This window comes from Rhopilema esculentum, chromosome 4 (genome assembly GCF_057945365.1).
Source record: "Rhopilema esculentum isolate cy_ngs chromosome 4, ASM5794536v1, whole genome shotgun sequence".
Taxonomy (NCBI): Eukaryota; Metazoa; Cnidaria; class Scyphozoa; order Rhizostomeae; family Rhizostomatidae; genus Rhopilema; species Rhopilema esculentum.
In genome coordinates, this window is record NC_142818.1 from 10,031,897 (window position 1) to 10,057,047 (window position 25,151).

At 36.0% G+C, this 25,151-nt stretch overlaps 1 protein-coding gene across 1 annotated transcript; it reads right to left on the reverse strand.

Moving 5' to 3' along the window:
* Nucleotides 1-998: 998 nt before the first annotated feature.
* LOC135691105 (beta-catenin-like protein 1) lies at nucleotides 999-25,144 on the reverse strand. The gene is made up of 17 exons (XM_065208866.2): nucleotides 25,021-25,144; nucleotides 22,511-22,783; nucleotides 22,041-22,147; nucleotides 21,218-21,357; nucleotides 20,505-20,602; nucleotides 20,050-20,143; nucleotides 19,372-19,463; nucleotides 19,192-19,261; nucleotides 17,919-17,977; nucleotides 16,679-16,827; nucleotides 8,956-9,088; nucleotides 6,886-6,934; nucleotides 5,764-5,861; nucleotides 4,860-4,940; nucleotides 3,399-3,536; nucleotides 2,564-2,636; nucleotides 999-1,355 (listed from the first exon to the last, which is right to left on the reverse strand). The coding sequence occupies exons 1-17, from the start codon at nucleotides 25,048-25,050 to the stop codon at nucleotides 1,267-1,269; spliced, it is 1,773 nt and encodes a 590-aa protein (XP_065064938.2). The 5' UTR covers nucleotides 25,051-25,144; the 3' UTR covers nucleotides 999-1,266.
* Between the last annotated feature and the right edge of the window lie 7 nt (nucleotides 25,145-25,151).

The window sequence follows — 25,151 nt, forward strand, 5'->3', positions numbered from 1 at the left end:
CTCTGCGCTGTAAGTCTTTTTAATTGCATTCGATGAGTAACAAGCACAATGAAGCTCTCAAGTGATGACGTCAAAAGAATCTATTTTGAAAAATTATGTATTTTAAAGAATTTGTATCACGTGTCCTGAAAGAACATCACGAAAAACACTTAACTGTGCAAAATCAGCGATATCTATTCCGGGCTACCTGGGATATGGCCATATAAGCTAAGCATGGGCTTTCCCCCCATCAAATCACTGTAATTAAGCTTCAGTTTACAACTATATGAATCCAGCCAAATAACAGCCAATTGATCTTTCATTTGTTGTATCTCACCCAGTTATGGACATATTTAGCAGATTTTTTAAATGTGAAGGTATTTCTTGGTATTCCAGACGTCGAAATTCTAAAAACATATTTTTCGAAGTCACAATTAAGCACTTATCATAAATCTGGTATCATAATCCAACTTATCTCAGTGTTACTTGTCTTTCAAGGGCATTTAAGTCAACCCCACACGTCACGTCATAATGAACAAATAAACAAAGAGTTGCCTTACAATGGCATGCATCCCACCAACACAAATCTGAGGTTGTTATAACGTTTAAATGGTTCTTCCTTTACTATTTTATATTGTGTTTATATTATCTTTACGGTAAAAAACTATTCGATAAGTAGCCATGTAAATTGGGCGTCTCTCTAGTACAAACGGTATTTGATGTTTAATCGATAAGAAATGCTTAGTTTTTGGAATTTTTTTCAGCATTAACAAAACCAGAAAGCATGGCTTGATATTAGTACCTATTCTGCATCTAGATTTAAAGATATCAAATCACACTTTGTGTAGCAGAACATCTAGAAAGGTACAGAATTAAAGTGCAAATAATCTTACTTGGACGCGAGCTTTTATTCTCTCTAACCTAGGTTGGTAAATTTCCTCCCGTTCTCAAAAAAAACCGCTAAAGACTTTACCTAAATGGTTTTTATTTAAAGATGGGTCCTGAAGAAAAGCAGAGAATCAAGGTTGAATGATCCACGGTGATAGCAAAGTCAACTCTGGCAATATGTATATATGTACAATACATAACAGGCGAGAAAGAAAAAGGCATACAAAAATTCACAATTTTATGTCTTTTTCACATTCTTATATGCCGTCCGCCTTCATATCCTAAAAAAGGTCCCCTTTGAGCCGCGAGATACCCTGTGTGACGTCATTGAGGCAGCCTGATAATCTAGCGACCATATCTGCCACAAACCCACTTCACTTGCCTTGATACATGCCCGGTTTAGAATCGGTCCACTAGCGATAGCAGTCTTCTCTTCTCGAGTTCTGCGCTCTCATTCGTATCGGAATCCCCAACATGGCTGGCATATTCTACAAACGGACAACGTAGGCTAATCAAGCAATTCTACCAAGCAAAATGATTCTTACAAAAATAAACAAAAAAGTAACTTCCTCAAGCCATTTGCTTATGCAAATTAAGTCTTCTTGGCTCTTATAAATCCATAAATGATGGCAAAGATTATTGAGTTGAAACCATTCACATGACCAGAAATTTATTGAAAAGACTGGAGTGCTAAAGAGTAAAATGAATGTAAGTATACAGTAGTGGACTGATTTGAGAAATGAATACTGGCGACAGCGCTGTAAACAGCATAATCATGAAGATTTGAACCACTTTGGTGGAGTCATAAAGCAACGAACATAGTAATAAACCAACTAGCATCATTTTTGGAATGGAATTTGAGTCAATTGTGAATGACAACAAGTTTTCTTTTGTAGTTAAGTAGTTATGTATTGTAAACTTTTACGAGCATAAAAAACCAATCAAATAAAACTAAAAAAATTGCAACACTCTGAATGATTCAGAAATGATGACAAAAATATCTGAAAGTCGAAGGAAATGGCTATCATTGTTAGGAAGCAAACCATCAGTGTTATCAAACTAAAACTAAACAATCTAAACGAATAATATCCAAAATATTGCCTTTAACTTATTATCACTCTAAAGGCTATGTCTAGAGATAATATATTTTATATGCTATTCTCCAGAATTTAGATAGTTGATAATATTAGTCAATGATTGCGAATAACATCAGTGTTTTTAAATGATTGGACTCTAGATTCCGAATCTAAGAGGGTAATATTTCTCGAAAAAACTAAAAAATTTGCTCCAAAAATTTCTTGATTTGCTTGTTTTTTGTTTTGATATCATACTTCAGGTTTTAAAAAATTGCCAGGGTAGGATGGGCTAGAAGGGGTTGTGTAGCGTATTCTATCATGTTTAGATCAGTTGTAACAATTTAATTTATTCTATTTTATGTTAGTTTTTCTTTTAGTTTAGATGCATGGCCCCTTGTAAACCAGCATTGCTGAATGGGCTACCATGCTTAAACAATTTAAAATGAAATGAAATGAATGAAATGTAATTGAATTTAATACAAAAATTGAATTTTGCAGGGGCTTGGTAGCTTTCTAACTTAATCTTTCCAAATATTCCCATAAAATATCGGGCCATTTCAACCCTCTGCCTGCCGGTCAAGACGCAAATGATTTTTTCTCTTAGAGCATAGGCAACCTACCACGCATGATTTCCTTAACATCCTTTGGCGATCCTCCATGCTGCGTCAGTACCTGCATAACTCTGCTTTTGATCTGCAGCAAAAAATAAGATAATGAGAACACAGTTATTTCACTCCGTAATAAAGTCTCTTTGAGCAAACCGAAGAAGCTTCCACTTAGAACTTAAAGATCACATGCTGGCTGCCGGATGGCTGGGACCTTCAAATAAAATGTAAGGAACTTAATGAAAAGCCAAGTTTCAACCAGAACAACAGCGGGTATTTCTACTGACTCGACATGCATCTTACAATTTGACAGTATTGCAGATAACTTGAAAATATTTCATCGTAAAGATGCAGGTCGTATTATATTGCTGAATAATAGAACATTTTGATGTGATTTAAGTACAGTTACATGTGAGAATATGATATTCTAATATCAGAACAGAGAAACAAAAATATGATAATAATGATATGTCAAAACAGATGATATAATATAACACAATATAATTTAACATAATATAACACAATATAATATAATATAATATAATATAATATAATATAATATAATATAATATAATATAATATAATATAATATAATATAATATAATATAATATAATATAATATAATATAATATAATATAATATAATATAATATCATATAATATCATATAATATCATATAATATCATATAATATCATATCATATAATATCATATAATATCATATCATATCATATCATATCATATCATATCATATCATATCATATCATATCATATATGATATATGATATGATAGAATATAATAATATACACTGAATTAACGAACTGAATCAAGGAATCGTTGGTAATACATACAGAGGAAACACCTGAGCAACAGGCCTCCATGATGACGCAAACAGTCAACTGGAGTGTGAAAAGACCAGCGTCCAGTCTTCGTAAATAAAAAGAGTCCTCCAAACTTTCATCAATGACATCTCCTTTCTCCTCTAGCTCCTGAGGAATAATTTAAGATTTTGTATTGAAAATGGTGAGCTGTATAATGGATTAAATAAAATTTCGACGTTTCGAGCATAATTCTTTATCAGGTGAAAAGAATAGGAGGAATAACGGTTAAAAATAGAATAGATAAAAGAGCAGAATCGAAAGAATAACTGTGTATGGAACATATTAGGAATTAGAAATACGACGAAAAGACGAGGTGGAAATATGTGACGTCGAAAGCATACTTCTTTCAAATTTACTAAGTCGTTATCTAAAAGTAGCAAATTTTGGTCGTTAGTTATCGACGTGCAACACACTCAACTACATTGTTTATCAGTTTAAAGTTAATTAAGTCAATGACCAGTTGTATTCATGGGTAGCTCAAGCATGTAGGGACTAAGTATTTTAGGTATTCAGACATTCAGTGCAGTTATAAGATGGATGACATTAACAAATATTGAATAAGACCAATGTTAGACATTGATTAGTTTCAAAAGAATAGGTATGTTCAGAGCATCATGCAAATGATCTCTATGCTCTTCAAATTAACAGCAACACAGATTAACAATCAAAAGGAAACAACATTGGTGTCTGGCGTCATAGCACCCATTTTGATAAAAAAACACCCTTTGCGTAAAAACTGCTAGTTATGTTTCTGTCTACACAAGTCGGGACCTTTTGCTTTGATAAAGACGGGTTCCAAAAGACCTACACCAAGGATAGTCTTGCTTGCCAATGAATATAACCTGTCGTCACTAAACGTTGGTGAATATTCGTCAATGCAAACCACTGCCTAATCTATGGGAACCTTGATGTGTTATGTCTTGATCAAGAAGAAAAAATACAGTAATTAAAAGCTAAGGGAAATTGACATTCGCCTTGGTTTTCGACCTGCGAATCCTTGAAAGTAGCTTACTGCCTTAGTTCATTAAGCCAAATAAACTGATAAAACGCCGTTAATGAACATACAATACCAGTGGCGTCTCCAGCTCGAAAAAACTGGGGTGGACAAAAACAAATTTTCTCGGCCACGCCCTTTAGACTCTTGGAATATCCTTTTTAAGTATTTTTTACCCATTTTCAAACTTTTGGGCAAGCAACTTTCACAACCAGTATTTTTCGTAACGGTGGCTTTTTTGCCAGTGCAAAATCGAAATCAATCTGATCAGCCCAACTCTCCCCCCCCCAAGGTTTTTAAACGGATTTCGAGAAATTATAAATTCGACTTCATGGAAAATTGGGGTGGACTTGTCTCATTATATTACAGTATTCATAAATAGAAACAGTATTCATAATAGAAAACAAAAAGTGCAAAAACGGTATAAACAAGCTTACATCTTTCTCCTTCTCTATTTTCATATCTGCATCTTGGACTTTAGATCGGTAATTAAAATACAGTTCCATAAGTCTGTCAACCTTTAAAATGAAAATAAGAAGCTTGAAAGCAAGCGAGCAGTTGCAAAATTCTTTCAATGACTATCTAGAGCAAATGATATATTGAATTTGCTTACCGTAAAAGCCCTATTAAACCTTTTTCTCTATGAAGCCCTCCTCTCTATTAAGCTCCCTTACCAAGCTAAAATTTCAAATAAGCCTCCTCTCTATCAAGCCCCACTTCCTAATAAGCCCCCCTCTCTAATGAGTCCCCCTCTATTTTAAGCCACCCCTCTAGCACTGAGAAAATAAATAAGCCCCCTCCAGGGTTTAATAGATCTTTTACGGAAATTTAAAAGATATTTAAAAGAACAAATATGGAGGTAATTGCTAAAACATTTAAAAAGCTTTAGAATAAAGCAGTAGAATGATAAATAAACAGCAGAAAATAGGTTGAAAATAAACTGAACTAGTAATAGTGAAAATAAAATTCCATGAAATATTTTCACACCAATAGACTGTTTTTTCGATATCCAAGCAAAATTGCAATGGAATGTTGATGGAAATGTAATTAAAAGAAACTTTCGTTCTGCCGGGCTCACAATTGAAAATATTTTTAATGAAAGGTGATTACTTTTCATTTTTGTGTACGAAGAATTGAGTACACTATGTAGTGGGTCGAGGGGAACGCATACATATACCTATACATATATAGACGCTTTCCCGTAACTTTTTTGCTATGCAAGGCATGCTCGTTTCCCTGTGATTCACTTGAGTCAAATTGCTTATGAAAAGTGCGACCTAGATGAAATTCTGGAATAGCTGCACCAGAAACTTCAAGAAACTATAGATAAGTGTGACCAACCTTGATGTGATCGTTTTCGACAAACTTTTGAACAAGTCTGGATCGACTAGAGCCAACGGAATGTCTGAACAGAGAAGCTATGATTGAGCTTGTGTGTTCTAAAATTAATAATAAAATTGACATCAATAATCATACGAAAGATAGTTAATACAGCTTGGATTCCAAGAGCTTAGATTTTCAGGAAATTGACAGATAATTTGTTGAGCTCCTGGCCAAAATCAAGTGGTTTGGTTTTCCATTGCTTAGTGATGAAACTCTAAATCTAAAATCTCCCTTAGAAATTAACCCAAATATCAGAAAACAACTCAGCCTTCCTCCGGATGAAATTTCGCCCTATTTGCCATCGTCATAATTCCCTTTTAAATCAAAGTTTCATATAAATGAAATTCGAGTAAAATCATCTATGGTTTTGTCTTAACGCTTTCTCAGGAAAAAGAAATGTTCAAGAAAAACGGGAAATACCTCTAACTTGCAAGAAAATTGGCCTTCCTCAAAGCTACTACATTGTTTCATAACATTCCTCCGGCTCACAGCCGTGGAGCCATTATGTTTTCTGGACTCTGAATGAGACTACCGTGATCAAGTCTCAAAAGAATTTGGCCTAACTTAATAGGATATTTCAATGTTAATAGGTTGATTCCATGAAATAGCCCTGGCTGAATTTCATATGCGAAAAATAAACAAATTATCCTGTATAATAAACAAGATAGCTTGAAAGCAATGAAAGTTACTGCAATCTTTTAGAGTTGGTAAATAAAGAAGGACAACCACAATGTACAGAAAAAGGCAAAAACGACAGTATAAACAAACTACTACACTCTTTAACCTTAAATTGTTTTTCATGTTTGACTTTAAGGGCCTATTCATATACCATGCTTTAACAGGCATATTCTGTAATTTTCAAGCTCGTGATCAACAAAAAGCTACTGATGCCAGGCATTTTGCCTATCTTTTGTAAAGTTTTTTATCAAAAATTGATATCATTATATTTCCTTGTATCCTAGCTAAAAACATCATTGCTAAAAACATCTAAGATTAGAGCGATAGACAAATGCTTTATTGTCCAATGATAAAATATTCCAACCTTAGAACTCATCTAGATGTCCCTGAAGGACAACTTACCTTCCGCAACATCTGGTTTATTGCCAATCTTCTTGTTCTTTTTCGGCGGCTATGGTTATAGATAAGTAGAGGAAATCAAATTCAGCACACCACTTTGATTAGAATTCTGAATGCAACGCAAATCGGTCGGTTTTTATGCTGATTTGACATTAACGGTTATCCTATGCAAATAGAAATCAATTAAATATTCTTCAGTTAATCTACGATTATGTGGTTTTCGTCCGGTCCTTGCCTTGGTTTATCTGCCTACGTGACATCAGCAGGATTGGCAAACATCCGATCCTTAATGTTTGAATGAAATGCAGGCGAAACATCTGCTCAATTCTGCTTCTTTTCTGCTGGAGCAAAAATCATACACCTCAAAAAAGGTTATGATTTAAGCCCGGCTCAAACTATACCGGATTTGCGGAGTCAAATCATTTCGTTTTGGATGTGGAATGGACAGGGATCACGCTTGAGCTAGTGTGATACTCCGGAACTTCATTTTCGAGAAGAAGCTATCCCACATTGTTTGAATTTTTGCAAATGGATCGTTTAAACAACTGTGGCAGCCAATAGTTACGATTTTATCTTAAAATAAACTTTTTAAAAGCTTAAAAAATCTCTAATGTTTATCGGATGAAATCATCAATTAGTGGTGTCTTAAAAGTGCTTCACTTCTTATAGCTGTAGAGCAGGGGTCGGCAACCCGCGGCCCGCAAGGCACTTTTGCGTGGCCCGGAAGGCTCCTGTTAATAAGTTGTTAATGCGGATCCTAGTTTCTTGTCTAGATCAGCATTCCTTGCACATTGACATTACTCCAAGGCCAATGTGAACGTAAAATTTTTGAATGTCACGTTCCAGCGTATGCTTCGTCTCTTGAATACTCAGCTTGGTCAAGGGAACTTAGCTCACTTTCCAACTTTTGCAGGAACAGCAGCCTGTCGATGTGTCTATGTATGCATCTTTCTTTGGTGACCTTCACATGAAGTTTAATGATCGATTTCAAGATATGCAGTGTCAGCGCAAAATGTTCCAGCTGTTGGCTTCGCCATTTTAAGTCAAAGTTGAATCTGCCTCCGAAAATCTTCAAATGGAGTTGATCGAGCTGCATGCAGGGTACCAGTGAATTGAGACTGAAATACAGGGAAACTAATATCATCCAGTTTTATCAAGAGTATCTCAAGGATGATGGTTCTTATCCAGGTCTGGTGCAGCATGCCAAGAAGATGTGTTGCATGTTTGAAAGTACTAATCTTTGCGAAAGTCTCTTCTCAAAGATGAAGTATGCAAAGAGTCGACTGCAATCTCGAATGCCTAACAGCACCTTGCGGCTGTCAACATAAACAATTCTGCCAAATATTGAGAAGTTTGCCAAGAACGTGCAGCACCAAGTTGCGCATTAGCTTCTTGTAACATAACATACTGAACAGCGAACATGTACTTTACATCTATCTTTGTATTTACGAACTGCTTCCACGTTACAGTACATTTACCGATAAATACAATTTTATTTATTAGATTAGTAGTTAGTTAAAATTCGTATATATCAAAATTGTGCTGTATTTTGAGTTGCGGCCCTCGTATGCATTTCTAGAGTCAAATTTGGCCCCCTTGTTTACAAAGGTTGCCCCCTGCTGTAGAGCGACACGATAACAGGGTTCTAGAACACCGATCTGTGGACAGCTAAACAAAGTATGCTTACCCAATGTTAACGTCACAAACACGGTACTATCTCTTGTGAAATAAAATGGCAAAAATCTAAATCAACCCCTTCCTCAACAAAGCAACGCTGTTGATGCAATTTTTGAAAGATGTTGATATCAGACCTTAGTTTCAAAACAACATTGCTTTTGGAGAGAAGGGCATTGCAATTAATGTCGTTTTAGTGAGATATAAAAAGTTTATTAAAAAAACATTGAAAAAGTTCGTCAATGGACACTGGTCTCAATATATTTTGTGAAGGAGGACTGTAGATGAAAAACAAGCATAGCTTGAGTAATTTTCTACAAAACAAACTGAAAGGCCGTTTTAACTTATTTAACTTATATAACCAATCAAAATCTAAATGTTTCATAGAACACTACATACCTTCATAAACAACGGAAATATACTTCGTAAGCCCAAAATTTCAATGAACTTATTGCAATTGTCTCCTCCGTCAGGGCCAGTCATTGCGAAGTCAAGCACTTTAAGGGAACTGCATCGACTCATTTTCTTCTCCCTGGAAAGAGGTTACATAAGCAGTAAAGCAACTGTGCTGCGCAGCTGTTGTGATGAGACGCAAACGAAATAGTTCTCTTTGAATGAAGGTGGTCCTGTTTCATTCTTTACCAGAGGAGGACAAGTGTTACATTAACAGTGGGGCAAAGAAGGCACTCAATGTGCAAGGGGTACCCGGTGAAATAGTGCTCTGAAAAATTCAAGCAAAATATTTACCAATATCTTGACTGCACACTTGGTTTTTATAGCCTGATTTATGTTTCCGAAATGGTTCGAGTTCTCAAAATTGCTTCAGTGGCCAAGCTCGATCAAAATATTGCAAAATTTTCTCATGTACATGGTTTACGAAATTTTTGGCATGTACATTGCTATCTGGTTCCTAATGTGCAAACTGGTCCTCAAAAGTCTCAATGTGCTCTTACATGTACACCTAAATTCAGTTCTTTCGTGCTTTGGGACAACTGTGAGGTACAGTCACGGTCTGAAATGATTAAATTAAGAAGCCTACATCTCTTTTGACATATCATTCGGTTGGGAGACAGGCAGGTAAGCCCTAGCGAAAGCTACAAGTGGTGGTGAAAGTGGTGAAAGGTACAAGAGAAGAAAAGGAGCGCAGAAGATAACATTGGACGTGGAGTCAATGGGTTTACATTTGAAAGAAGGGGAAGTGGAAGAAGGTCTCCTCATGGCGCAGAGTGGAACGATGAATTTGATTTTGATGATGATGATGATGATGATGATGATGATGATGATGATGATGATGATGATAATGATGATGATGATGATGATGATGATGACCATTTCCCAAAATTCACGTTCCTTGGTTCCTTTTTCACCCTTGGGATTCCTTGGTTCCTATAAGTTTCAGGCAGAAACTCTGTCAGTTTGTTGGGGGAGAGTAAGAGTACGATGGCAGTGAGAGCAAGAGGAGCGAAAGCGAAGTGTTGGACATTTGTCTACAAGTGTTTTCCAGATGATGTTATGGAGAGACTGGAACAGCGAAGCGAAGACTTCGAGTATCTTATAGCGTCGAAGGTGAACAACGAAGGAGAAGCACAATCCCTCCGTGGATATATCATTTTCAAATGTCAAAAAAGAATGAACAGCGTTGAAACAATACTCAATATTGAGGGGAGACCAGAGCGACTGGAAATAGAAATAGCTAGAGGCTCGTCGAGGAAGCACAAGGCTCAGTGCAAGTGTGGGCAAGGATTCTTTGAAATTGGAGAGAACAAATTCAAAGAAAGAGAGAAAAGTCAATTAGAAATGATGAGAGAAAGACGTATGCAAGAAGCCACCGAAGATGCCATGCTGGAGGAATTTGGGGACACCTGGATACATAGTCAGTCCTCAGTTGACAAAAGTATCAAGCGGCAGCAAAATGAGGAATCTAAGGAACGGATTTTGGACAAGTTTCAAAATGCACTTCTACGACCATGGCAAGAAGAGGTTTTGCGTCTGCTTCGCTGCCAGGGGCCACGTAGAATAACGTTCGTTGTTGACGAAACAGGAAATACCGGCAAGACCTTTCTTGCAAAGTACATTCTGGCAACAAAAAGTTCCTTGTATTTCACCTCTACAACATTGAAAGACACTGCTTATGCCTGGAACGGAGAGCGATACATCGTGTTTGATGTCAGCAGGGAAAAATCGGCAAAGATAAACTATTCAACATTAGAGACTATTAAAAATGGCATTGTCTTTAGTAGCAAATATAAGTCGTCAACTAAAATTTTCCCTATTCCAATTATTATATGTATGATGAACACTAGACCCTACGGTAAAATGATGTCCAATGATAGGTATCACATTGTCGTCTTAGATAAGTCCCCTGACCCCCTTGAACACCACATTTCATTTAAAATTGAAGACTTTAGGTATGCCCAGGAGCGTGTATCTGAATAAAAAACTTTGAAGTAAAATTGTGAATTTTTGTCGTTCTCTCCTTTAAAAGAATCATAAACGCCAGTGGAATGCTTACACGCCAGTAGCTTCAATTCTTAAAGCAAATATTACAATGCAGAGACTAGCCCGAGGAAGATTTGTAACCAGATGATATATTCAACCTTTTAAATTGCTTCAGTGGATAGGTTTCAGACAAAGGTTCGTCTTCCAGCCTTGAAATGAAACGGTCTTATAACCTCATTGTCATTTCATTGATAGATACAAAACCTTTCTTTTGGCTGGGCTTGCATTCATAAGTTTGCAAGGATATCCAAGGCTTTTGGCCTCGTTCCCATGTTGATGGGCCGGTGTTCTCGATATCGTTGTAACAACTGTTAATATAGAATGTAGATATATCATTGGGCTGGGCTTCTATCCATAAGTTTGCAAGGAAATCCAAGGCTTCTGACCTCGTTCCCATGTTGATGGGCTGGTGGTCTCGATATCGTTGTAACAACTGTTAATATAGAATGTACATATATCATTGGGCTGGGCTTCCATCCATAAGTTTGCAAGGAAATCCAAGGCTTCTGACCTCGTTCCCATCTTGATGGGCTGGTGGTCTCGATGTCATTATCAAAGGCCACTGCCTTGTCAAACTTTATAAGGAAAAGCCCAGCCCAACATTTTATAATGTATAGTATGGCACACCCATTCGAGATTAGAAGCCAACATCATTGCGAGGACGGAAGACCACTCACTGCCTTGTTAAACTTTATAGGAAAAAGCCCAGCCCAACATTTTATAATGTATAGTATGGCACACCCATTCGAGATTAGAAGCCAACATCATTGCGAGGACGGAAGACCACTCACTGCCTTGTTAAACTTTATAGGAAAAAGCCCAGCCCAACATTTTATAATGTATAGTATAGCACATCCATCCGAGATTAGAAGCCAACATCATTGCGAGGACGGAAGACCACTCATTGCCTTGTTAAACTTTATAGGAAAAAGCCCAGCCCAACATTTTATAATGTATAGTATGGCACACCCATTCGAGATTAGAAGCCAACATCATTGCGAGGACGGAAGACCACTCACTGCCTTGTTAAACTTTATAGGAAAAAGCCCAGCCCAACATTTTATAATGTATAGTATAGCACATCCATCCGAGATTAGAAGCCAACATCATTGCGAGGACGGAAGACCACTCATTGCCTTGTCAAACTTTATAGGAAAAAGCCCAGCCCAACATTTTATAATGTATAGTATGGCACACCCATCCGAGATTAGAAGCCAACATCATTACGAGGACGGAAGACCACTCATTGCCTTGTTAAACTTTATAGGGAAAAGCCCAGCCCAACATTTTATAATGTATAGTATGGCACACCCATCCGAGATTACAAGCAAAGATCACTACGAGATTATAAGGCCAGAACGTCTACAAAACTGTAGGAATAAGAGCTAGTCAAAAATCAACTTATATCATTGTTAGGCGTCTGGCACATGCGTATATACGAATCGAACAGAAAAATAACTTTGTAAAAGAAATATTCAAACATTCTTCCCATCATGTATTATGATTCCTAAACGATTTCTACGACATAACTTTTCCACACAGCTTTTCATACATACAACGAAATTGATTACTTCGAACGTGTCTTAACAAAGAGTTACGTGCTCTTCCCTCTGCGAAGCACAAGCTCGGGTCCGAAAGTATTTTGCCCCATTTGCCATAACCATGTTTGTTTATTCCCTTTATCAAATTCAAGTCCTCCTTCTCAGTGAATGGTGTTATACGCTTTCGAATTGACGTCATCTGGCAGTCGCTGTCTGTCTTTGCTACAGGTTTGGTACTGCTCTGTGTAATGAAAATGTCCGAGTCCGACTCAGAGTCTTCTGCACCCGTCGAAACATTGACGAGTTTTTTCAAAGAGCTGTCTAGTTGTTCTCCAGTTTCTCCCCTCAGCTTCTTAATGCAGTGATTCCCCTTTTCGGCAACGACTCTCGAACGCTTTTTGCGATAATGAATCCTTGCAACATTTGAAGTATGTTTTTGATCTTGCGAGATCAGCTCTTGTTCTTCAAGGGATAGAACATCAGCACTCTCTGTTTCGATTATTTGTCGGTAACGTGTTGGGTGCACATACTTGCCAATAGCTTCATAGACAAGCAAACACATAGCTTGACTCAGCTTCGTAAATTGGGTTCCATTGCGCGTAAGTAACAGATATTCGCATTTTGGAAGAAACCTCGGCCTAACGTGTCTCACATAGTCGTCCAAAACATGCATGCAGACGTCATCTATGACCATGGAATCAAAGCCATACTTGTCAGCTGTTTTGAATTTCTTCTGGTCGACGTATCCGCCATTTTTTGCTGCACTACGTAGCATGCCAATTGTAAGGAATTGGTATGTCATTGGCCGAGAACCCTTGACACGTAAGAAGAGAAATGTCGTTATAAATCTCGTTGAAAAAGTTAGATCAGACGCAGAAACTTCTGCTGAATGCTCTCGACATTTGGCCACTATTTTCTTGTATCGTCCCATGTGAAACGGTATGACCTTTTGTAAGTCTTTTAGTGATGCCCAATGTCCTTTTCTCTCCAAGGTATCAACATCCAATTCTACAGTCCACTGTACACGCATCTTACGAGCAATACATCTTCTGGCGCGCTTCAAAAATACCTCTGCAACACTAAAGTTTGATAAGATGGAAGCTGACACTCCTTTAAACTTTCTATACTCCATTGTTTCCAACAAAGCATTGATGTAACTAACGCTCCCAGCAAATCCAATAGATTTCTCATCCTCCAAATGTTGTAAAAAAGCTGACAAGCATGCCATTGAAGCCAAATAGTAGTCAATTTTAGGCCCCTCTATCCCTTCGAGCATAAGATCGTCCTGAGAGTGCTGAATAAACTTGAGGACACGAGAGCAAATCTGATTTGCGTGTGCCTTCGTGCGAGCACCACCGGTAGAGCTGCACATCCATTTGGCAAACGTTTCACTAAAAATGACGTCATCTGGAATGATATTCGAACTGCCATCCTTTGACTCGTTGGTCTTCTCGTCACATGTGTTTTGTGGCGCAGCTTTATCATCCATAATATCTTTTGGGTATTCGTCAAAATAGAAGAACCAAGGATAAGAATTTGTAACGTGCTTTCTGCAACCTCTTTGACTGCGGAAGCCTTCATGCTCGCAATCACCAATAGGGCACTGAAATATTCCGTGCACGTTAGCTATTAACATCAGCCTTTTCTTCAGCTTTGCAGCTCCTGGGACGTCTTTCCAACGTATTACCATCGAAGACATCTTCTAGTTTTGTGGCCAAGCTGAAAACTTGCAGCGCCTTATATAGGTTGAAACTTCTCAAGAGACATGTGAATTTCGTCTTGCTGTTTTCCGGAGAAACGTGACTAAACTCAAATGAGCAAAAGAAAATCGGCCCAAAAGTACTTAGCGCACGCAGAACGAAGGAACTTGAGAACGTATATTCAAATTTATGTTAGAATGTATAGGAAAAGCGAGCGACCAAAGGTCCGTAATTCCCATAACGGCACGTTAGCAGCATATCCTAAAATTGACGAGACGTTCCTAACACAAAGGAACAAAGGAACAGTTCCCATGGTCCAAAAGACCTATCTTAGTACCTTTGTTCTTTTATGGGGATCTATGGAACATTAACCAAATGCCAGCAATTTTTACATATGAATTTTTAAGATGCTTAAGGGCACTCTTTTCGGGAAAAAAACATCAGATGGTTGCATGAGTATGAGAGACATCTGAAAATAGCATAATGGGACTTGATAGAATTCACTCTTCTGAATAAACTAAAATATAAAACTTCAATGAAGTATCTCCAAATTTGGCAAATACTGATGATGATGTACTCAGGGACAGAGCACAGAAGTGATGACGTCACAAGAATCACTCTTTTGAATTTTTAAATTTTGATCTCAGATCATGAAAGAGCATCATCGCTAAATATGCAAAATCAGTTAAAGGCATTACGAATTGGCTGAGATATTGCCACTTGAACACAGGCTCTTTGCCCATCAAACCTCTGTAATTTGGTCTTGGTTCATATTTTTTTGAACCCAGGCAAGAATAACAGTAATCCGTTAGCAACTTTGAAATTTTTCATGGCCAAAATTTGAGCATAACTAACTTACTTTGCGTATGGAGAAGTATTTTTATGCTGATCTTTCAGATTATGTGCTCAGATTTAAGAAATTCTAGAAAAAACCTTTGATGACGTCACACTGCTTTGCAACTTCCATCTAATGAAACTCTCAATCTTTTAACAGCCAAGGAATATAACCTTCACTTAGATACAAATAATATTTTCAGAAAAGTACAAAAGAATTTCAGAGCCATGATTCCAAAGAAGAATATGCGCTTTTTTAAACATAGTACTAAAAGTTCCTTAACAGTTCCTTAATTTAACTGCAAAATTAGTAACATAAAAATTAAAAAATGCAGTTTTCTTGGCCGGTGGCGAAGTGCTATCGAAATAACAACAGGGGCCCTTGCACAAAATGTCACGAAAAACAATAGCAAAAAATGAAAGTTGCCAAATTCCGGCATTAACAAAGTGGTTCAGCCACCTGAGCCCCCTAGCACTACACTCCTGGTACTAACGGCTCTTTAATTTTTTCCATCTTCTACGTGTAGGTTCCTTATAAAGTGTGTAGTTCAAAAATTTATTTGCTAGCAGGGAAGGGGGGTTATCTTCTGTGGAGCTTACTTTCATGTGCTATGGTCAACGTCAAGATGACTCATCTTCTTTATAGGAAAAACCAAAATTTAGTTCAGCAATCGGAAACTCATCGTTTAAATCTAGCCCCTACATCCGTTACAAATCATGAAGAGGCCATAGATACCGTATTTACTCTAATATTCCCACTTCTCTTTTATTCCCGCCTCTCTAGTAATCCCGCTTGTATTTCATAGATTGTAAGAATAATCCCGCCTCTTGAAACCTTAATTGGCATTTGCTATTCTTTACACACTTGGTATGGGTTGAAAATCAAGGATTGAAACTTATGCTTGGAGTGAATGGGTTAAATCACATGCTAATGTCAGAAACTGGAGAGGGCAGAGAGCTGTCCTATTTTGCAAGTTTATCAAACTAACAAGTCTCGCAGCATAAAAAGGCGTTTGATTCTTTGACTTCGTACTACTTTCTATGAAGCACAATATCTGCTCTGTCTTGTCTGTTTTCTCTGATTTCTCTGCCACATTCATTTTCTGTTTTCTCTGCCACATTCATGTTTAAGAGACTTTTTTGTTGAAACGGTACCCTCAAACTAGACTTCAAGGCATTGAAAAATAATCCCACCTCTCCAATATACCCCCTCTCCAATAATCCCGCCTTTTTTTGTTAGGTTGAAACGGTAATCCCGCATGACAATGTTTTGAGGGGAACGACAAGAGAATAGAAGTTACCAAGAACGAGAAATTTGCTACATTTCCTTATGCAAAACTATGACGAGTAGAAACTTTCCCACACTGAAAAATTCTTCTTAGTAAGGAAGCAAAGGAGGAAAGGATGCCCTGGATTGAAGGACTAGAAAAGGGGGTTCACGGATTTTGGACACCAAAGAGAAATTGGGTTAGAAATCCAGTATATTGTCAGATATCATTAATGTATGGTACCTAGATAAAAATATCGATTCATCAATATTTCGCTTACCTCAACATGAGTATCATCAACTGAAGCCCTTCACCTTTCAAAAACAGTTCTTTGTTTCCAGAATGTAGCAACGATGAACACAAGCAGTTGAAAAGGTTTTCCATATATTCAATTTCTTCTGAGCTGGTTGGATCGTGCCTTTTGTAGTACTAGAACGGATTAAAATACTCACATAGGCCCGTGACATTGCAGAGTTTTCTTACGATCACATTAAGCGTTAGCCTCGGGGTAGGACAATAGAAATTCAGAGTGCAAGATAACGTTTGCCTGATGAGCGCAATAAGTTGAAACTCGTAGTATAAATTTACAACCGTCCTGTTCTATACACCAACAGCGTGTACAGCTCTGCCTATACAGCATCAAGTAATCTGTAGAAGAGCAGCTAATAAAAACCTTCATTCATTCATTCATTTATTTATTTAGTACTTTAATTATATGTATTCACTCATATTTTATACATCCACTATTCTTTTTACAGTTTGATTAGTGCGTTGGGAAATTTTTTTACAGATTTGAATAATAAATTAAGAAAAACATAAACCTACGCATTTAATGTTATGTTATATATTTATAGAGGTCAAAAAGACGGCATTGTATCAAAATGGTATTCAGACGAAGCACTGCATGCCGGGATGAATTTCCACAGAGTTTTATCAACAAAACTTCGTAAAATACTTCTTCATTATGCTGTGCAATTGTTGTTGCTTCTGCTAACCGATCTTTATGATTTCTTTCATTACAAGCTGGCGAAAGGCCTAATAGTTTTAAAAACCTCAAAGTATGATTTTTGATATACATATTTCCATCTTTAAATTATTGCTTTATTTGCTCATTAATTATTCGATCTAGAGGACGATGGAAAAATGATTTAAGTGAGCAAAAACAAAGACAGATGGTAATACGACTTTCGGAAGGAATACCTTCTTTAGGCATTTTAAAGTATACAGTTCATAGCAAAGCATACCATAACAAACATTCTTATCTAAATGCTTTAGCTGCTCAACAATAAAATGTTCAAAGATATGATAAAATTGACAATGAAAAAGCGTCAACAGAGAGCGCAATCAAAGAGAATTTATTCAGCAGATGCTAAGCTGTTTTAATTGAAACCTGCAATAGCTATCGCGTGAATCAATTGACCGCTAATTCCATTTTCATCTTTCGTGTAGCAGAGTTTTCATTCAAAGCGTAATGACAAAATGTGTGTTGAAAGGATTGCTTAAAATCGTGGATTACTCACAGCCAATGCTTGCAATAGAATGTCTACGCCATTCAAATCACCAACAGTTTCTCTGTTTCCTAGAAGAACAGAATCACGTTTTGAGCAAAAAGACCGACTTGATGGCCAAAACTCGATTTCCTGTCTATCTGGTGGCGTAGCAATAGACACTACAGCTCAACACAGAAATAAGGAAAATCGCTTAGCACTTTCAAATAAAAACCTCGAAGTGCATTGTAGCACAGAGCAAAAACACCTCACTGTTGTCTATGCTAATACAAGGATAAGCATAACATACACAGTTGGTAGAATGTTTTTGATCGACCATGTTTTTGAAAAATAGCAATAATATCGCAGTATCAATTCGAAGGCTTTTAGCTTGAGCTACCAAAGAATAAGCAATGTAAATTATACATGATTTGCATCCATTAAAGGAGGAAATAATAATATAATTACGATTTAATGGATCTTTGCAAATGGTTTCGCTGATAAGACACTTTAAAAACAACCAGTTATGATAACAACAAAATATGAACAATCCAATACAAGAGAAATAACGGCAGATGGAGATGAACGGAGGTTATGCGTCAAAGACGAACTTTGACAAACGCTACGCGTATGGGATTGCCGTGCTTATCACTTTTTGCATCTTGAATTGGTGCCTTTGTCTCTCACGTTATTCACAAGACGAGAAATAGTACAAAACCCTTTGAGCCTTTGACCTAGGCGTCAAAAGCGAAACTGGGAACCTCAAGCAAAAATTACAATCCCATCCTGGCTCCGCTCCCCTTATACAAAGACAAAGATCTTTATACCTCTTTTGACGTCATGTGCTAGTCATTAATCACTAAAAATAGAATACTGAAACCAAGCAATACCACACACAAGGAAAAGACGACATAGCTAAGTTTAAAATTATTATCAGTGACTATAAAATTTGCAACGGTTGTTGACTTATATACTTTAGAAAAGAAATTATAAGGTGATGAAAAATTCAGCTGAAGTGAATAGGAAACTGAGAAATAGGGGCAAATTATTGACATTTTAGTATATAAAATTACAAACTTTCCTGTCAAATTATGAAAAATATGTGTTCGAAACAGCACTGACTCTTAATGTTGCTGATCTTAAATTCACATGCAACCGTTTTCAATTCAGTTTTGTGGAAGAAAACATGGCTGGCGTGATCAAGAAAAGCAAACCATAGTTTATCATTTGATCATAACGTTACATTACTATATTTGCTTAAAAATACGATAGTGAATTAACTTCCAAAGAAAAATTAAAATCATACCATCATTGTTTTGTAGCATAATTGCAAGTATTTCACTGGTGTAAAGTTTGTTTGCATCAAACCCTTTGACCTAAAAAAAATACTTTCATTTGAAGAGATGTTTCAAAAATATAAAAATGCAACAAACAAGGTACAAGGGTAAAAATAATTTATCAAACTATAGAGCGAAGTTATGCTTACTTTTATTCTTTTCAAGAGCCAGCCCATCAAACCTTGTTCTCCAGCCAGTCCGCAAGTCTCAGATCTGAATTCTGCTAGATTTTCTATAATTGCTGTGTAGGATTAATCATAGAAATTATTATCATATAAGAATTTACTTTATATTTGATCATATAGTCGGTTTCACTGTGTTGGCACATAAATAGCAAGCAAGAATGAACAATAATTAAATTGAGACATTCTGGTATAGCTACAGATTGTCCGTTAAAGCAAAGTACAGGCTTTGTGTAAATTGCATCCTCAAGACATGTTTTCATTCTGTTCAGTAAATTGTTTTCCATCAAATCATTCAAACCTGCAACTACATTTAATTTCATTAAGAAAAAAATATGTAGCAAAAAAATAATTTTACTAAAATTACTGATCTTCTGAAAATGAAAAATAATTAATTCTACAGAGAACTCTCTTTTTTCTGTCATAATATGTATCTATTTAGAAATAAACCTTGAATCTATTTGAAACAGATAATTAATTTAAAAAATTAAACATTTGAAGAAATCCCTGTTTTGAGATAAGTTAATTGGAACCAAGTTATTAAAGGAAATACAAGAATTAAAAGTTTAGTTGCAGAATATACATTAACTGTGTGAGGTCTCAGTGTAAAGATTACAAGTTCACTCAAGAAGGAGAAGCCCCTACCAAGAGAATTATGAACCCCATCTGCTTCATCTTTATGAGATTCATCTAATCGATCCAAATTTTGAACCAGAACTGCAACAACTTGTGATTCCAGCTAAAAAGATGATAATTATTGTTTGAAAAAAACAAATCAACTGGCATTTTAAATCTGATTGTCCTTATGAGCTGTGTTTTCTTCCTATAGGCTAAAACTGGACAAAATCCAATCAGCCAAATGGATGGAGTCCATCTAATGAAATAATTTACATTTGACCATTAGGGAATGCTACTTAATAGTACCACAAAATTCAGGGATAACACTGTAAAGTTGAAACATAGCAAGTATGGGTGAAACAAAGCTGACAAAATAAAGGAAATAAAATGACAAAATTGCTTTAATAGAGTATAAGAAATAAATAAAATCAATATCCACTAGATGCATGCTAAAATAGAAGTAGCAAAAAACATATTGTTACCAGTGCATCAAAAAGTTGATCAGTTTCCTCATCATCATCTGATACGTTTTCAACATCTGTCATTTCTTGTAATAGGTCTACAACAGCTATGCTGATGTCTACAACCAGCAGAAAAAACACTAATCAAAATTGTCATGACTGGACTCTTAAAGGTATGTTGACCTTCTCTTTTCTCTGTTCCTCTAATAAGGTTACAAATTGTCAACCTCACAAAAATATAATTTTAAAAATTGTGAATTTGAGCCACATAAACCTAAAAACATACAGCTCCAAAAGTACAAAATTGTTAAGACTGTAACAAATTTGTGTTTTGTCATCAGGTTTTGTGGTAAAAACAATTGTAAAATTGGTTGCTTCATAACACAAAATTTTGGACCTATATTGCTGAAGTCTTAAATGGATAAAAAATGTCGCTGCTTTGTTTGGAGAAGGGGTCTAGATGGAAACAAAATATTTACTTATGATTTTTATCATTTATTATAGTTACGCTAAAATTTAGAGCAATATAGTATTTAGTTATTCCTGCCAACTCTGCCAACTTCTGCCTACTAAGTCTCATAGCAACATAAAATAATGAGTCAATCTTTTTAATTCCTAAAAGTGTGAAGTCAGTTGAATGTAATAAACCAAAGCCAGATGAATTACCAAACAAAAATGACAAAGCCACAAAACTCTTTCCCATAAATCTACATTATCACAGAGTTATGACTCACCAGTATTTTCATGAGTTATTAGTCCGAGTAATGTGTTCACTGCATTCAGCTTGACAATGATTGGATAATATTGAGGAACTGTAGCTAAAATATGCATCCTTTGAAGCTCATCATGCAAGTCTAGTTCAGATTCCATAAACCTGATTGCAATAAAATGAAAATAATGTTTAACAGCTTGAAACAGTATATAAAAGATATATAATATATGTTTTAAAAAATTTCACCTTTAGCTTGAAACTTCCTAAAGACAAGCAAGAATTACCCAAGAAATAGAAATCTCATTGGATTAAAGGCCATAAACCTTTACCTTGCCATCATGATGAAGCTATATGAACTTGATGCCCACTGATATTCTCTTGAGAAGAATATCAAAAAATTGATAATGATAAAAAGATGGCTTTGAGGTTTTCGAATAATCTATGTCAGACCTTGCTCTAAGTAAAATGAAGGTGCTCATAGAACCATGAACAATGTTATTTCATGTTTTGGGATAAAATTCAAAAATTTTAAAAATATATTTTTGCAACATCACCACTTAAAAATACTATTGGGGCCTTAAAAACCAAAAGTGCTAATAACAAACTTATTGTCTACTAAGTCAATGTCATAAACTATTTAATATTAGCATGTTTAGAAAATATCTAATTAGCTAATAACATTTTCAACAAGCCAGACAAAAGCTGCATTCAAGTAAATTGCAATAAGTTGAATCAGGTTCTTTTTGGTTGGTAAAGGTTTCTTATGGTTGATTTACAACTGATTTTGGAGCTAAAGAAATTTAACAAAACAAAAGGAAATTGCTGACTCTAGTTAACATACTTACTTCACTGGATGATCTGGAAATTTGATCCTCATTTCAGAATTTTTGGTCACTTTCTTCTCAAAAGCAAGAATTGTCCTTTTGACATAGCTTGCATCAATTGTTTCTTCCTGTTATTGTGCAAAATAAAACACATAACTAAAGCCAGTTCAATGACAAAGTTTTGAGGATGCCAAGAGTGAAAGAAGAAGGAACTAACTGAAGCATTTTCAAGTGAACTGCAATTGACTGCAACTGCAATTCTAGATTGGGAAATTTTTCAAAAAGAGTCATAAAAATCATCAAATTAATCATAACAATAAATTACATCATTTCAAATGTGTTTTTATAGCTTAAAACTACTTTATACAGTAGTTGAAAAACTTCTCCAAACCAAGCATACGTATAACTATATTTGATTCATTTGCAACATAAAGAAAAAATAATTGCGAATTTTGAAATTTTTTTTACAATAAAATGTTAACTTTTGTTACCTCCTGGTGTGTTTCTACAGCTGCAAGGATTTTTTCTCTTTCAGCTTCACTCATTTCTGTCTCCTTTGTAAGTTGGGGTGCTCTCTTTTCTTCTGCTTTTTCAACTGGTCTGGCAGGCTGTTGTACACCAGGTTCCTGTTTCTTTAAAATCTTTTTTAAAAAATTATCAACTTCATCAGGTTTTTCCTCTTTAGGTGGTCGATCTCTCTTCTTTTTTTCCTTTGCGTCTTTTTGAGGAACATCCAAAATCTTTCTTTTGTTCCCCCTTTCCAGCTAGCAACCAAAAACATGATATTTTTCAATGGAGGCATATAGAAATCTCAGGAGAAGGGTTGGCTTGATAATTGGCATATGAAATTCATGTCACTTACAAAGAAGATTTTCAAGGACTTCACTATATGTTGACAGACAAACACATTGCCATAAAAAGGCCTCACTGATGCAACAGGACTTAACAGAACATGTGACTTTAACACACAACAGAACATTACTAAAAACACAACAGAATTCTAGTCATCTTTTGTGACTCAAGCAAGTGACATAGACAATACAATGCCGATATATCAAAACACAGGAAATATAAGTCAGCTGACTTAACCACATCTCAACAAAAAAATGCATTTAAAAATAAATTCCACCGCAAACGTTTGGAGTATTTTGGGTACTTAATATATGAACTATAATAGCACTTGGAACATTTTCTGGGCAGTTAAAGCATTAAAAAAATAAAGAGCAACATTTTGCAATCATCCGGCAAATGCATCTTGCGTCTATATGACCTTCATGATATGCAGAAGTTTATAAGCAGAGCACATTTATATTGGGTATTTAATCTTTCTTGGAGGCATTAAAGGTCATTGTAACAGTTTGTTTTCATTTGCATTATCATGAATACTACCTTGAAAAAAGGATAAAATGGTTTTTATAAACATTACAGACGCTTTTAGCATTGTTCATTATTATCATTTTTAGCGCGATTGCTCACACAAGAGAAACAGCCACTCGCATGGGCTATTTCTAACAATGGAAATTGGCCTATGAAAATTTCTTAAAAATTTAAAGCAAGAATTAGCAGTACAAGAATATATCAATTCCAAATTTCCATGTTGACCATCCTTCTCCTCGTACAATACAAAAAAGGAGCACCAAATAACAACAAAGTTTCAATCAATTCTTTTCGTCACCGCCATCCGACTCTGTCACCAAATGTAACAATATGGGCTTCTTTTTAAGACGGTGAATAACCAGCTCGTTGTTGGAGTGATGGGCTAGGCCAAAGGGTCTAGGCCCCAAATACGTGACACACAATCGATACTGTCTCTTGATGTAATTTCTAATCATCCAGCAGAAAGATAAACTTAAAACGTGATCAACACACACTAATAACATAAACGGAAGCTAATTAACAGGAGAACACGAGTGTCACACTACATGTTGACAGACAAACACATTGCCATAAAAAGGCATTCACTAACACAACAGGCCTTAAAGGCAGCCTGTCCCCTATTGTGCTCAACTTTATTTTTGTGGGAATGAAATTCACGCACTATTGAGCTTGATCAATAATTAAAGGATTTAAACCAATCAGAGACAACTTTGATTCCAGAGCTTTTGAATCAAATGGTTATGTTCCTGTAGTAGTGAAGCTGTGGCTAGAAAAAATTGGTTCCCTGTTTGGTTTCTGCGATAGATATGTCAACATGGAAAAGAAATGCTTCCATTATCATCATTGAATTCCAGTAATTAAATCTTCTTGCCATTTCCGATAGCCTTTTGCTCGCAGTTTTTTATGTCATCCACTACCGCAGCTAGGCCAGCTAAAGTGAGCAATGTAACCAGTAAGGCGGAATAAGCTATTGTTCATATTAGCCAAACATTGCGGGGACAGACTGCCTCTAACAAAACCTGTGACTTTAACACACATCAGAACATTACTAAATTGATTAAATATAAAAGCCTAACCATTACAGGGAGGCAGATTTGGAGCAGAACTAGTGTCCAAATAAAATATTCCATATGGTAGGGTGCAAGTGCTTATTTAAATTTTCAGTTCCCCTGATGACGTGCATCAAGCCACTGAGAAGAAAGCCATGGTAGAGCCAGGTTGGAATCCAGTGAAGCTCACACCGGACATACGACAATAAACAATAGAAAGAATGGAAAACCGTTAGTTTACGCCGGATATCTTCGGTGTAACCTACATGGATTCTACGCTGGTGGTAGAGCTTGAAGGAACTAAAAAGATATAGCTGATCATTTTGTGGTGCAACATCCTTTAGCATTCTTGCCAAGACATTTGCAAATGTAAATAGATGCGTTTGAGTGATATAACACCTTTTTATTGATTAATTTCTTTATTTACAGATGGCTGAAGCCACTTTAGTATATGTCGAGTGACTTGACGAGTCGTCATGTTGACTTTTTAAAACGCAAACAGAAATCTGTAACTGCATCCCTGATCCTTGGATTTTAAAAAATCACACAGACTTGGAAAATTAAATAATACTTACACGGAAATTAAGCACTTCGTTTACATTCATTTTGTCTTTGTCTTTATTTTGTCTTTCCTTCAAATCTTAGCACTCTCCATAGAAGGCAATCAGCACGGAGACCTCTTTTCCAAACTGTAACCTCTCTATCT

What these genes read in the sequence shown, in the direction of transcription:
- LOC135691105 (XM_065208866.2), bottom strand. Translation starts at nt 25,050, where the DNA reads ATGAATGTAAACGAAGTGCTTAATTTCCGT. An exon ending in TTTCCAGATCATCCAGTGAA is followed by an intron (nt 21,358 to 22,040) that starts GTAAGTATGTTA and finishes TATTGCAATCAG; the next exon opens with GTTTATGGAATCTGAACTAG. An exon ending in GTTGCTCAGGTGTTTCCTCT is followed by an intron (nt 2,637 to 3,398) that starts GTATGTATTACC and finishes TTTTTGCTGCAG; the next exon opens with ATCAAAAGCAGAGTTATGCA.